General features: G+C 38.7%; 2 protein-coding genes across 2 annotated transcripts; both read right to left on the bottom strand.

Moving 5' to 3' along the window:
• Positions 1-8,302: 8,302 nt before the first annotated feature.
• Positions 8,303-8,865, bottom strand: LOC122031378 (40S ribosomal protein S7-like). The gene is made up of 4 exons (XM_042590496.1): positions 8,791-8,865; positions 8,636-8,709; positions 8,414-8,537; positions 8,303-8,356 (listed from the first exon to the last, which is right to left on the bottom strand). The coding sequence occupies exons 1-4, from the start codon at positions 8,863-8,865 to the stop codon at positions 8,303-8,305; spliced, it is 327 nt and encodes a 108-aa protein (XP_042446430.1).
• Positions 8,866-9,096: 231 nt separating this feature from the next.
• On the bottom strand, positions 9,097-9,849 carry LOC122032731 (protein argonaute 1D-like). Its single transcript, XM_042592048.1, has 4 exons — positions 9,762-9,849; positions 9,491-9,685; positions 9,271-9,420; positions 9,097-9,181 (listed from the first exon to the last, which is right to left on the bottom strand). The coding sequence occupies exons 2-4, from the start codon at positions 9,586-9,588 to the stop codon at positions 9,112-9,114; spliced, it is 318 nt and encodes a 105-aa protein (XP_042447982.1). The 5' UTR covers positions 9,589-9,685; positions 9,762-9,849; the 3' UTR covers positions 9,097-9,111.
• Between the last annotated feature and the right edge of the window lie 5,610 nt (positions 9,850-15,459).

Here is a 15,459-nt window from a genome sequence, read left to right as displayed (position 1 = left end):
AAACATGTTAGTCCACAAACACATCCTGCAAAACCAAGTTAGCACAGATATTAATCAATATAATATTCTGACAGTCTTCGGACTATCCGGGTCTGACTTCGGATTTCCGACCAGAAGTCTTAGGTCGACCTGACGCCTACTGTTCTCTCAACGGGGAACGCGTACTCACCTACTTCACTCAGGAGATTTACCTGTTGCCAGTATGATCCTCCAGATCGACTGGACTTTTGCTCGGCACTCGATACTTTCGGACTTTCTGCTGGACTCCCACTTTCTGGCTCGTCCAATCTTCCACCTGGTTCGCGACACCAGGACTTTCCACCTAGGATTACCACCCCTAGGACTTTTGCCTGAAGCCCTCGACCCGCCAAGACTTTCCGCATAGGGTTGCCGCCCCCTATGACCTAGGGTTACCACCCCCTAGGGATTTTCACCTGCCTAACCACAGCAAGGACTTTTGCCTAAGTACTAATTAGGACTTTCCTGCAAGCTCTATGAACCTTGTTAGATAACAACATAACCTTAACTATGAATTCCTTTGCCATTATCAAAACAACGGTTCGATCGTCGGATGCTTCCCGCACTAACACATAATCCATATTAGCAGTAATAGATAAAAGAATCCGGATAGACTAGAGCATAGCTACCGGCGAAAAGGTTTCCTCAAAATCGATTCCCTCTTTTTGAGTATACCCTTTTTGCAACGAGCCTTTCTTTGAAGGTTTCCGCCTTCTCGTCTATCCCTCTTTTTCTTTTGTAGACTCAATTACATCCAATGGCTTTTACACTATTTAGTGGTTCTACAAGCTCCCAAACCTGATTAGAATACATAGATTCTATTTTAGAGTTCATTGCACTTTTGCCAAGATGCTGCATATTTATCTTGGAGTGCTTCATCATATGTCCAGGGATTAGCTTCTTGTTCACCAGGGATCATGTTCGAAGACTCTCCCAAAAACATCAATCTATCAGGTTGCCGAACAACCCTCCCACTACAACGAGGCACTACTTGTAATTGTGTATCATTTGTAACATGTGTTGTAGTTTCTTGTGGTATCTCATCTTGTACTGTTGGTACTAAATTAGACGTGCCCTCTCTTATTTCCTCAAGAACAATTTTACTCATGGGCTTGTGGTTCATCACGTAGTCCTCTTCTAAAAATCGGGCATTGGTGTTAACAATGACCTTCTGATCTTTAGGACTATAAAATAAACCACCTTTTGTTCCTTTAGGATAACCCACAAACAAGAGAACTTCTGTACGTGATTCTAACTTATTGGCATCTCCCTTTAGCACATGTGTTGGACTACCCTAAATTCGGATGTGTTTCAATCTAGGCTTACTCCCATTCCATAATTCTGTGGGTGTATAGGGTACTGACTTAGAAGCTACCAAGTTCAGAATGTACACCGCCGTTTCCAGAGCATATCCCCAAAACGAATTTGGTAATTCTAAATAACTCATCATTGATCTAACTATTTCTATAAGAGTCTTATTCATTCATTCTGCCACACCATTAAGTTGGGGTGTACCAGGTTCAGACAGTTTGGATTGAATCCCGACCTTTGATAAGTAATTCCTAAACTCTCCTAAGAGGTACTCGCCACCACGATCAGACCGTAGTGTCTCGACAGTTTTACCATGACATTTCTCCACATTAGCCTTGTACTCTTTGAACTTATCAAAGCACTCAGACTTACGGCGCATCAAGTAAATGTATCCATATCTCGAATAGTCATCTATAAAAGAGACAAAATATTCGAAACCACCTCTCGCCTGGATATTCATAGGTCCACACAAATTAGAATGAATCAATTCCGATACATCTTTGGCTCTATACCCTTTGGCCTTAAAAGGTCTCTTGGTCATTTTTCCTTCCAAGCAAGATTTGCAGGTTGGAAAGTTTTCCACCACCAATAAACCCAAATGTCCATCGGCTATTTGCCTTTGAATCCTACTCAAGTTAATATGACCAAGCCTTATATGTCAAAGATATGTTTGGTTCATTTCCAAAAGTTACTTTTTCTTATTAGAATTAGAAGATATGTTATTAATTTTAATTTGTTGTGTCTTGGGAGTTATCAGATTTAGAATGTACAAATTATCAACCAATGTGAGAACAGATAACCACCCTATTTTCTTGATAACTACTTTGTCATCAAAAAAACAGAATATCCATCCATAAATAATTTAGAAACTGAAATCAAGTTCTTTCTAAAAGATTATATGTAAAGACAATTTCTCAAAATCAAAGTTTTATTCCTATCGAAAGATAATAAAACATCTCTGACTGCAACAACCACCACTCTCGTAGCATTGCCCATGTAAACGGTGATTTCTCCTTCATGTAGTCGTTGGATTTCCCGGAACCCTTGCAATGAATTGTAGATATGATCAGTGGCTCTCGTATCTACACACCAGGTACTGGTAGATAACACCGCTAAGCATGTTTCAACAACTAATGAATAAGATATACCTTTATTATTCTCATTTCTGCGAGGACAGTTCGTCAAATGAGCCATCATCTTGAGGATATAATCCCTTACGGGTGTCCCCTCGGTCATGGTGGTCATCATTAAATTTCTCATGGCCTCCTGCCTAGCAGCCGGATTGTGGTGTCTGAAGAGTTCCTTGAGATTGAGCATCATGTCATAGGCAGTGGGTAAGGCCTGATGTTAATGTTGTAGTACATTTGACATAGAAGTCAAAATGTAACACCGCGCCATCTCATCTGTTTTGACCCATTTCCTATGTCTCTCTATCTCCTCTTCACTAGAATCCTTATTAGGCACGCTAGGATAGACCTCAAGAAGTACGAACTTATACCCTTCAGCAGTTAAGACAATATCCAAGTTTTGTTTCCAATCAATATAATTGGGACCAGTGAGTTTGTTTTCTTTTAATATAACAACAAGAGGATTGAAAGCCATTTGAAATCCTAATAATCACAAAATATTTTGTTAAAATTTTAGAATTTAAAATAATATTGATTCCTCAAACAATATCATTTAAATTCACCAACACCTTAAAACACCATGAATTTTGTATGCCACGATAGTGTGGACGTATACAAATTCAAACATTTGTAAGAGGAGGTTTTACCGATTAATTTTATTATTTTGTCAACCTAACTTTAATTACAAATAAAATTAATAGTTGGTTTGTCTTCGGTCACACAAAATAATAGCAGTGACTCCGATGGGGAGGATACTATTAAATGCGCCTAAGTGTATACCATTACTTGATACTTAGTCATTAAATAGGATTGTGCCCCTTCAGATGGAGAAGATTACACAAAAATAAATAATTTCCTATAATCATCCATTGAGGAAGTTTGATCTATTGATCTGCAAACAAACTCATCCGATGTGGAGGAAGGCACTTAAAGCCAATGCGCAAGTTTGAATGCATCACTTACAAACCAGTAATGAAGACCGTAGAATTTATTTAAATAAACCCTCTCCCACTTAGTTATTTAAATGAGGAATTTTAACATGCACACATATCACACATGCACACAAAGGCATACACATCACAACATATAAAGGCAATAAATATGAAAAAATAATTTTCCAACTAATATGGCCTCATCCATAGCTATCCTCCATATGTCGCTGACCCTAGCCACTGCCAACGGGTCATGTCATCGTGTCTATCTTTCTTCTTTTTCCGTTGTGCCTCTGGTCCTCAAATACACCATGCCTTGCAAGGATACGATCCACGATAAAAATAAAGTTTTACTTTTATCGATCTTATATTCCACAAGGGAATGTACATGTAATCTAGATCGAACACAATGTAAAATAACAATAATAATAATAATACAGCAACCGACCATATTTAATTACTACAATCATGCACACACAACAACCTCGACATGCCCGAGGGTTCAAATCACACACAAGCACACAAAATCCATAATAGTTAGATCTAGGAGACCTAAAACCATAGAGTTAATCTATCTAGCACATCCTATTATTATCCGGCCTAAACTTATGTATGAGCAGTGCATAATTTAACCGAAAACCAAACACACAGAGGCAGAAAACTAGCTCTGATACCACTTGTTGGGCGCTACTTGGAATACTGTTTTGTTTCCCCTGTACAAAAATTTGTACAAGCACAGAACTTTTCTTAGCAACCTATGTGCTCTTTAGAAGTTAAACTTGGATTGAAAATGAAACTTAACATTTTTACTCCAAGTTCATTCTTCAAAGTTAAACTTGGATTGGAAATGAAACTTAACATTTTTACTCCAAGTTCAACCCTTGTGTTCTTCAGAAGTTAAATCATATTACAGAAGTTGATTAAATATTTATTTCAAGGATTGGCTTTCAGGTCGTTGGCGAGGCACTAGGACTTCTTGGTTATGGGATCTTCCACCACTTCCTAGACAAAGCCTTTCAAACAAATTGAATATTTAAACTTCTCACAATAACCTTGTAACACCCATGAAATTATAAGATATGGGTATTATTTTTCGTTAGAGCATAAAAGTAAGAAGAATCAAAGAAATAATAGGAATAAAAAGAAAGAGAAGTGAAGGTTTGAACCTTGAACCTCCCACAAATAATAAAGTTAAATTGGTGTATGATAACCACTAGAATAATGAATAATAGATGGATAGAAAGGAATAGAAATTGTAGTTAAAGGTGAGAAGAAAGAACTAAGTAAAAGAGCAAGAGAAAACCACGTTGCTTACCTTCTCTTCCTCTTGGTTAAGAGAGGGAGCAAGACAAAGGCAAATTGTCTTCCTACCCTCTTTTCCTTCTAATTTTCGTGGGAATTAAAGATGGAAGAGATAGAGGAGTTAAGGGGGAATGAATAAGGACATGATTCATTCCCATGATGAATAAATAGGATTTAGAGGAGAAAAGGGAAAGAGAATTGCTAATTCTTCTTCTTCCTCCTTCTTCCTCCTCCTTTTTCCTTCTCCACCGAAACTTAGAGCTCCTCTCCCTCATTCTCAAAAGTCAAGTTAAGGTTTCCTCCCTAAGAAAACAAATTTCCAAGAAGGAGTCTCAAGGATTATCTCTTACAAGAAGAAGAAAACAAAAAGGGAAAACTAGGAAGAAAAGTTTCTTCTTCCTCCTCACAAGGGTATCATTTTCTTAAGGAACAACAAGCGAAAATATGTAAGTTTCCCCTCACCAATGGTACAATAGTTCATATGTTCTTCCATGAGGTTAGATTGCTAAAAAAACCTAGGAGTTCTTCATGAAACTTTCGGCCAAGACAAAAAAAAAAAGAAAGACCTAGGAAATTTTAAGACCCAACTAGGATATGCTCAATATGTTCCTTGTAACATGTAACTTTTGGTAGGGGGTTAATCTACTGTTTCTATGCTGGAATGTTTAGTTAGAACTTAGATTCATGATCCTAGACTCTCGGCCAAGCATGAATAAAAGAACTAGGTAAGCTTAAGACTCAAACTAAACATGCTCCCTTTGTTTTTATGATATGTACCCTATGATAAGAGAGTTGTTAACATTTCTCATACTTGTATGTTGCTTGGAATTAGGATGTCTCCCTTTGAACTTTTGGCCATGATAAGATTAAGAGTCTAGGAGAACATTAAACCTAATCTAAGCATGCCATGATGTTTCTTAAGATAAGATATGAAGTTAACATGATATGTTCATGCTTGTATGTTGATTTGAACTTTATTTCATGCTCATAAACATTCGGCCATGGTAGGATTAAGGGCCTAGGAAAACTTTAAACCTAAACTAAGCATGCCATGATGTTTCTTAAGATAAGATATGAAGTTAACATGATATGCTCATGCTTGTATGTTGATTTGAACTTTATTTTCATGTTCATAAACATTCGGCCATGGTTGGATTAAGGGCCTAGGAAAACTTTAAACCTAAACCAAGCATGCCATGATTTTCCTTAAGACAAGATATGAAGTTAACATGACATGCTCATGCTTGTAGGTTGGTCAGAATTTTATTTCATGCTCCATGAACTTTCGGCCACAACAAATTTATATGCCTAGGAAACCTAGAACTTAAACTAAGCATGCTCATGATATTCTTTGTAATAAATACTATGAAAATGGTTTAGGGTTTACCATGCTTTTATTCCACATGAAATCTAGTTACATGATTAACAAGTTTTGACCATGGTAAATTTATAAGCCTAGGAAACTTAGAACCTAAACTAAACATGCTCATGATGTTCCTTATGATACATGCACTACAACAAAAACATTAAAAGACAACGATTAAAAACCGTTGTCATAGGCCCTTTAAACCCGTTGTAACTGACACTGTTGTTAAATGTGCGGTAAAAGACAACGGTTTAAAACCGTTGTCTTTGATCACATTAGACAACAGTCATGCAACGGATTTTAAGTGTTGTCTTTTAATACCAAAGACAACAGTTCTGCAACAATATAAAATCGTTGTAATTGTCAGTTTTGCAAAAATTTGATCGCAGATATACTTTTAACAACATATACACTGTTGTCTTTCTTCAAAATTTAGTTTAAAACCATTGTCTTAGAATACTTTTCATAACGGTTAAAAATCGTTGTCTTTGTACATTCAGTTGCATGTCTATATATGTACTTTTCACAACGGTTAAAACCATGGCCATGGCACACAAACTGGTACAACGTAACATTTATACATTCACAAAAATAGTTTTCAACATATATACATTCGATTAGTTGTCTTTAATTTATATATACATCTTGTCTCAAACAAAAACCGGTACATGTGTACATTCACTTAAGTTTATAAACAATTCTATATAATTACTACAAGCTATCCAAACATGACCACAAGTAGTATCCAATCATGACAACCACAAAAGATGAAACCACAAAATTAAGTTTATAAGACCACAACCATGCAAACCCAACTTGCAAACCCAGCAATTTCTCCCTGGTTCTTTTTCTGCATACCCAGCTTGCAAACCCAGCAATTTCTCCCTGTTATGAAAATAAAATATAGTTAAATCCATAGAAAAAAAAGTTTATGAAACTGGTTCATATGGCTGTTCCAACCCTTCAAATTCATTTCTTTTGTTAGTTCAAGGCTAATTGTACAAAGTTGGACAAATAGTACAGCAGATAAGTTAAAGAAATAAAGTAATTGAATTAAATCATCTTGTGCATGAAATAGAGCAAAAGTGTGCAGTGGACAAGGACTGAAACCAGGATTGGCAAAAACGTCTTAGCAAGCAGATGAAGTTGAATCTAACACATACCAAGTACACATGAGCTATACATAATCTAATATGATAACACCACCCTGCTTAAGTCAAGGTGAAGCCTTACACGGAATAAACCAACAATCCCTGTAGCTAGTAACAACAAATAAAGGAGGGCAGAATACATTGGGAAGAAAAAAGCAGTCAGATCAGAGCAACTCTAGGTAAGTCTAGATAGTTTGTGTATCTTGCATATAGTGATTGCTAAATTGGTTTGGTTTGGTTTGCCATAAGTAAGTCGAAACAACTATGTGAATGAACTTGGTCATTGTGATTCTCAACAAAGTGTAAGTTATTTCCATCCAACTTTAACCCATTCCGGCCATTCATCATGTCCAACAAATTGCAAATTCCAAATATTTTCAATTTTGTTTGATTGAGAAACCATTTTCATTCCCAAAGAAAACAAGAATCTCAATACTATTAATTAAATTGGTCTTGCTCCTGCATTTTCCCCATGTATTATCATGTTCATAAATCAGGTAACTGCTCAAAATATTTATCTAGCTCACCTCCTTTACGTGTAAATCCTAATCTGCAGAAAACTGTCCATTAAGAAAGGAAACAATTCATGATGCTCAAAGTTAATCAGTTCATCATAATCTGACAAGTGTGTTAGTCCTACAGAAATGTGTTTACCAGCAAATGATATATATGTTTGAACATCTCAAAATCTTAAGATGTTGAAAAACATTTCATGCATTCCAGTATAAGAATAATGGAATATAGCCTAGAATGAGCATTTCATAAGATGTAATAATCATTAGAAGGGAAAGACAAGCATAGCTGAAAATGGATTCCAAAGAAGCAAGAAGTGGCTTCTTACTAAAGATAATGAACTTATATAAACTTTAGCTAAAACAAGGTAATGAACTTACATAAACTTGAACGCACCTATTCATAAATATGATCTTGTATACATTCTGCCAACTCCGATCGCACCAATAGAATTGGCCTGTCGGCATTGAACGGAATAATGAAAGTTTGCAAATACATTTAAATATCACCAACAAATGTTTGCAATAGCGACATACAAGCTAAATGGCTACCAGTCAAAAGTGTATATATTAGTTTTCAATGTCAAATCTTATAGTTAGTCAATTTGACATAAACATCTTCAATTAATAGACTTAACTGCAATCAAAGACTTGCACACGATTAATTGAAATGAAGTGTCTTAATACTATTTACCTTCCCACTGAACTTCTTTTCCAGTTCTCTAACCAGCCTAACATGAATCTTTTTGTAGGCTTTTCGCAGCCTGTATGGAATGTGAATAACAACAGCTTTCCTATTGCCAGGCATATCGATTTGCCTATACCAAAACCATAAAACTTAAATAAAATAAGCATTATCTGTAAATTCACAAAACAAAATTTGGAAACGCCAACATGATTGACATAACAAACTTACACTGCTGAATTAATGTAAAGATCCTTCAAGTCACTCTTCAACTCCTGGTTCGCATTCTCCAGATCAAAGAATGCCTGCTATGAATATGAACAGTTCAATTGGGATCTCAACCAAAATATCAGAACAATGCGATATGAAAGATGAAGGCAACTAGCCTGAGCCACAGTGTCTTCCAACTCAGTCGGTTCTGCACCCTTATCCTTTAGGATCTTCTTGCTCGTGGTAAACATTTTTCCTAATACTTACTAGGTCTGCAAAAGAATGAAATCCGAGATAATTTGAAACTTTATTATTCTCAACCCAATTACATTTAAACATTGGAACTTGAAACTTTTGATAATGGAATATAGCCTAGATGAATTGATAGTTTCCTCAAAACAGATAAACCAAAGAACACTTCCAGCAAGACTTACCTTTGTTCAAAGACAAGCCCATTTGTGTTGGTCGAAGGCTTTGATAGTAGCCCCTCCAGCATTCTAAGCCTTTCCAATGGGTGCCCGATGCCCAAAGCTCGGGGAAAAGAAGGACCGTGCTACCGAAGTATACCTGAAGCAGAACAAGTTGCAACGAAAATAATATTAACAATAATATAGTACTTGAGAAAATTGTACAGAAATAAAAGGAAACAGAAGTACTTGGTAGATGGAGACTCCCTAAGAACAATATCAAGGGCTTGAATGACTTCTTGAGGTGCCTCAATCTGTCGACCAGCTAAAAACTCCTTCAGGTTGTGTATGCTTGTGTTTCCAGCAAGCTTAATAATCACTCTAAAATCCTTGGCCTTCCTGAAGAAGAGGAAAACCACACGATTTTAACAGATACGGTCAGCATAAAGCTTCAGTTGAGAAACAGTACCTTCCATCATTTTCAGGCAGTGAAACCGTGAACTCCTTTGACTCAAAAGGAAAAGTACCAGCCATATACAGGCTCTTCCTTCCATCATAAGCTGGCATTCTCCTTCCCAAAGGCTTTATCCTTATGCACCTTGACAAGCTCAGAGATGATTTTTCTATTGGTAGCTCTGGACACTGATTCGGGCACTATACTCACCTACAAGTTCAGAACAAGGTATTCTCCATCAAATGGGAAGAACGATGCATAACGAAAGAGAAACATAGAAACTTACATCATAGTGGAAAAGAGTATTGTCGGCAATCTCGACAAGGAAATGGTTAGCCCTAACTAAGCACGACCTTCCGACGGTGCCGAAATCCAGCCGAGCCGGATGCCTCAAACCCTTGCTAGAGGCCGGAGGCGCCGCCGGCTGAGGAGTCTGCTCCTTCGTGGGCTCGGCGATCGTGAGATGCCGGAGTTCTTCGCCAATAGAAGAAGACGAAGGCGAATCTGCTGCTGTGGCCGGTGGCGAAGGACGGTACGATGCGGACGGAGTCATCGACGATTCCTGAGAGTGAGGAGCCGGAGCATACCCACCCCTTCCTCCGCCACCACGCGATCTGCCGTCATCAACAGGACCCCGACCACCCCATCCACCACCACGGCGACCACCTCCATATGCTCCTCGTTCGCCGGACATTGCGAGAGACAGGCTCGTATGGGAGAAGGAATAGCAACAAACCAAAAGATGCTGGTGAGAGTCTGCGAGAGAGGTTTAGCCAGAGAGGAGTTTTGAGGAGAGGGGTTCGTGCAAAGGGGTGGAAGGCAAAAACGTGTGAGGAGTGGAGAAGATTATGTGAGGAGATCGGGAAGAGGAGATTGTGTGAGGAGAGGGAACGTGAAGAGATCGCGGGATGAGGAGAGAAGAAAGACACAGTTGCCTAGGGTTCCCGAAGACTAAGGGAGGGAAAACACGCGCCAAAATATATTTCGGAGAGGGGAAGACATTAAACCAGGGCAATGGAACAAAAGAATTAGGTTTACAACGGTTTAAAAACCGTTGTAAAATGTGTAATCCTCTAAAAAATGCGCTTAAAAACAACGGTTTTTGGAAATCGTTGTAAAATGTGTTGTTGATTATAAAACAATTCACTCAACGACAACGGTTTTTACAAAAACCGTTGTCTTTTGTTTTTCTTTAGAGCTAAAAGACAACGGTTTTGTCAAAAACCGTTGTCTTTTGTCAAATTAACAACAGTTCCCTCAAAAACCGTTGTCTTTATAGTGTTGTCTTTTAACAAATTTGTTGTAGTGATGATATGATATTGGTTTATAGTTCACATGCTTGTATGTTGATTTTAACCAAATGTGATGCTTGATAGGATTCGGCCATGACAAGTTTATAAGCTTAGGAAACCTAGAACCTAAACTAAACGTGCTTATGATGTTCCTCATGATATATGATATGATATTGGTTTAGAGTTCACATGCTTGTATGTTGATTTTTAACCAAAGGTAAGGCTTGATGAGATTCGGCCATGGCAAGTTTATAAGCTTAGGAAACCTAGAACCTAAACTAAACATGCTCATGATGTTCCTTATGATATATGATATGATATTGGTTTAAGGTTCACATGCTTATATGTTGATTGTTAACCTAAGTTACAACCATATGTTTCGGCCACTATGTGATATTAGGGTTAGAGACCTAATTATAATCCCCATGTGTCTCACATGCCATGCTTCATGATATGATAAGAACTTGCTATGCTTCTATGTTATTTATGTATGCCCATGATCTATGCATGTTAATAACTCTTATGATGTGCTGTGTGCCCAAATTATGCATGCTATTATGATGAGCTGTGTGCCCAAATTATGCATGCTATTATGATGTGTTGTGTGCCCAAATTATGCATGCTTTTATGATGTGCTGTGTGCCCAAATTATGCATGCTATTATGATGAGCTGTGTGCCCAAATTATGCATGTGTTATGATATGTTAAGAAATATGATATGCATGATATGATAAGAATCATGATATGTAAGACATGCTACTTTACTTTATATGGCTTGTACCAAGGGTGGGCTCCATAAGCGCCCCGGGGTCGATGGACTAAGAAACGAGCCTCGTTAGGGATGGGCTCCTAAGTGCCCCTAGGTCGATGGACTAAGAAACGGGCCTCGTTAGGGATGAGCTCCTAAGTGCCCCTAGGTCGATGGACTAAGAAACGGGCGTAGTATGTATGCCTTGTAGGGTTCAAGACTTGCTACCTTGGACCTACATAGGACGCGCGCATTTATGTATATGGTACAAGCCGGGGCCCTCCTTATGTTGAAATTATGTTTAAATATGTATATAATAATTTTTCAAAAGACATGTTGCATATATTTTCATGATACATGTTTTGAAAGTCATCTTACATATACTTTATGATTTTGCCATGATATGGCATGATACTTATGATTATGTTATAATATGCTAGGATGCACTTTATGATTACGTCACGATATGCCATGATACCTTACGATTATGTTACGATATGCCATGATGTACTTTATGACATGATACAAGTTGAGGTTTCTTTTTTTTTATGACATGATATGATAGGACATTTTGTATTTTATGTTTATGAAAGTTATGATATGATGCTCCTATATATGATATGATGAGTTTGACTCCATGCTTTATGCCTTGTGATTATGCTATGCTATACGTTTTTTTTGTGAGTAGGAAAGGATCTTACTGAGCCTTGTGTGCTCATAGCTTACTTTCCTTGTACCACAGATAAAGGTAAGGAATGAATGAAGTAAGGGAACAGCAGGAGGGGCAAGAAGGATGTGTGTGGTAGTGGCTCGGCTAAGAGAGAAAGACCTGCTTTTATTCAATAAGAATTATGCTTAGTTTATGTTATTGTTTCATGACTCCATGACATTTAATCATGCTTTTTGGTATTATGACTTAAAATCATGCAAAGTATGCTATGTGACCTTTTCTATAAACAAGACTTCCACTGTTTTAAGTAGAAAAGATTATTAAGATGCAAGTAAGTATGTAATAAGTAAGTAAGTAAAGTAACCCCGTCCCTTAAGCAGGAGGGGGGGGGGGGCGTTACAGGTTGGTATCAGAGCCAAGTTTTAGCCTTTTCACTACACACATGTGAAGCCTCTATCCTGCCGCTCCACGTAAGAATCTATATGCTTGATATAATTCTTTTATGATGCTTTAATATTGTGCATGTTTACTTATTCTTTTGAATATGATAAGTCACAGTTCTAGTTTAAGTATGCATGATGGTAGGATAGGAATGATAATAACCTTATGTCAGCCTGGATCGGAATAACGATAATTTATTGTCATCAATGAAGATAAGCATGGCTAGAAGACGCACTACCCGAGCAGACGAAATAACGACTCCACCAGATCTGACTCAGGTAGTCACCGACCTCCAGCGTCAGATCACAGAGCAACAACAGCTGATCACGACTTTAATAGGTCAGCAAGGAAATCCTGCCACCCCGCCAGTAAATCAGAATGCAGTGCCCGTCATACCAATAGTTGCACCAGTACCACCGGTAGCCCCTGCCTCAGTGGTCTGACAGGAGACCTACTTGATACAGTGGCTAAGGCTGAAGCCGGAGAACTTCTCGGGTACTTGCGAGCCATGGGATGCCCAGGCCTGGTTCAAGACAATGGAAAGCATAGTGGAATTACTGGACTGGCCCGTATCAGAAAAGATCAAATGCGTGTCTTTCTGTTTTTTCGGCGACGCAAGAATGTGGTGGGAAAGAGTTAAGGCTAAGAGACAAATTAATCTGATGAACTGGACGGACTTTGAGACAGAGTTCTTCGAAGAGTTCTTCCATATGCAAGTGACGAACCGGCATTACGACGAGTCCACCGAATTTCGGCAAGGTGACTTATCAGTGAACGAAGCAGTAAAGCGCTTCAACCGTCTGGCACGCCTTTGTCCAGAGTTGGTCCGCACGAAAAGAGAAAGGGTCAGACTGATGTTGAAGATGCTTCGACCCGAGATAGCACTGAACGTGCCCGCCGGAATTAATAGACCGCAGACTACAGAGGAACTGGTCAGCAGTGCCCTGATCACAGAACATTATCAGAAAGCGATGAACGAGAATAAGAATCAGGCACGAACAGAAGGATAGAGACCTCTAGGTACCAGAACAGGCTGGAAAGGGGCCCCTACCGGAAAAAGGAAACATTGGGACAATGCTAAAGGTGGTCCAGTGAGTAAGCAACCAAAATAACCTCAGTGTACTATTTGTGGGAAGCTGCATTCTGGAGTATGCCACAAGGGTACAAGAAAGTGCTACAATTACGGAGGGGAAGGACATCTGGCCAGAGACTGCTCTACCCGGTTTCAGGCACCACTCCAGCAGAATAACCAGAATAGGAGTGCCCCCTCACAGCTACACCAGATGCAAGCTACTATTAAAGGAACACCGATTAGCCAAGGGAGATTGGAAGCCCCGCCAGCGGCAACGAACGCCAGGGTTTTCTCGCTTACCAAAGAAGATGTGGCGAGTGCCTCTACTGTCATCACAGGTCAGTTACCTACTTTTAGTCAATATGCTAAAATTTTATCTAATACTGAAGGCGAACTAGTGTTCGAATTTATCGGGAAGCCGAGAGACATTCCGAATCATTGGATCAAAAAAATGTCCGGGCAACTCTCTACCCTGACCATAGCACCCACATTATTCGGCAATATATTGGAGAAACAAAACAGTGACCAAAGCCTCCAAAGGATTAAATAAGAGACCTTAGAAGGAAGGAATGACGGATTCCGGATCACGAACAGTGGAATATTATACCTCAGGGATCGATTATGTATCCCCGGGGATCCAGAGTTGCGAAGGAAGATACTAGAAGAAGCTCATTCAACGCCCTATGCAATGCATCCGGGATCCACCAAAATGTACCAGGATTTGAAAAAGAAATTCTGGTGGTCCGGTATGAAAAGAGATGTGGCTCAGTATGTCAGTATGAACTTTTGGCCATGATAAGATTAAGAGTCTAGGAGAACTTTAAACCTAATCTAAGCATGCCATGATGTTTCTTAAGATAAGATATGAAGTTAACATGATATGTTCATGCTTGTATGTTGATTTGAACTTTATTTCATGCTCTTAAACATTCGGTCATGGTAGGATTAAGGGCCTAGGAAAACTTTAAACCTAAACTAAGCATGCCATGATGTTTCTTAAGATAAGATATGAAGTTAACATGATATGCTCATGCTTGTATGTTGATTTGAACTTTATTTTCATGTTCATAAACATTCGGCCATGGTTGGATTAAGGGCCTAGGAAAACTTTAAACCTAAACCAAGCATGCCATGATTTTCCTTAAGACAAGATATGAAGTTAACATGACATGCTCATGCTTGTAGGTTGGTTAGAATTTTATTTCATGCTCCATGAACTTTCGGTCACAACAAGTTTATATGCCTAGGAAACCTAGAACTTAAACTAAGCATGCTCATGATATTCTTTGTAATAAATACTATGAAAATGGTTTAGGGTTTACCATGCTTTTATGCCACATGAAACCTAGTTACTGTAGGACCGTGATCGTTCGATAGAGGGGGGGTGAATATCGATTCGAAAAGTTGAGTAAAAATACGCAGCGGAAAAGTAAATGAACACAGTTGTTTTTACTTCGTTCGGAGCCTGTGACGACTCCTACTCGAAGGCCAGTGGTCCTTGACCACTTTCATTGGGCAATTACTAGCAATTCGAATATAATTACAAAATGAATACAGGAAATGCTAGTGAAACAAAGTAATACCGACAAAGAAATTAACTAAAAATCGAAGGAGCACTTTGTCGGAGCTTTGTTGGCGTCGCAGGAACGTAGAGCAGCAGGACTAGCAGTAGAAGAGTTCTCAGATTGATGATTGATGAAGCTCCATCTCTGGGGCTTCTTTTATATGCTGCTCCGGGCGCCTGGATCCCTTCCGGGCGCC

Source organism: Zingiber officinale, chromosome 11A (assembly GCF_018446385.1).
Source record: "Zingiber officinale cultivar Zhangliang chromosome 11A, Zo_v1.1, whole genome shotgun sequence".
NCBI lineage: Eukaryota > Viridiplantae > Streptophyta > Magnoliopsida > Zingiberales > Zingiberaceae > Zingiber > Zingiber officinale.
The sequence above is the reverse complement of the archived record's forward strand: the minus strand, read 5'-3'. Positions and strand labels throughout refer to the sequence as shown.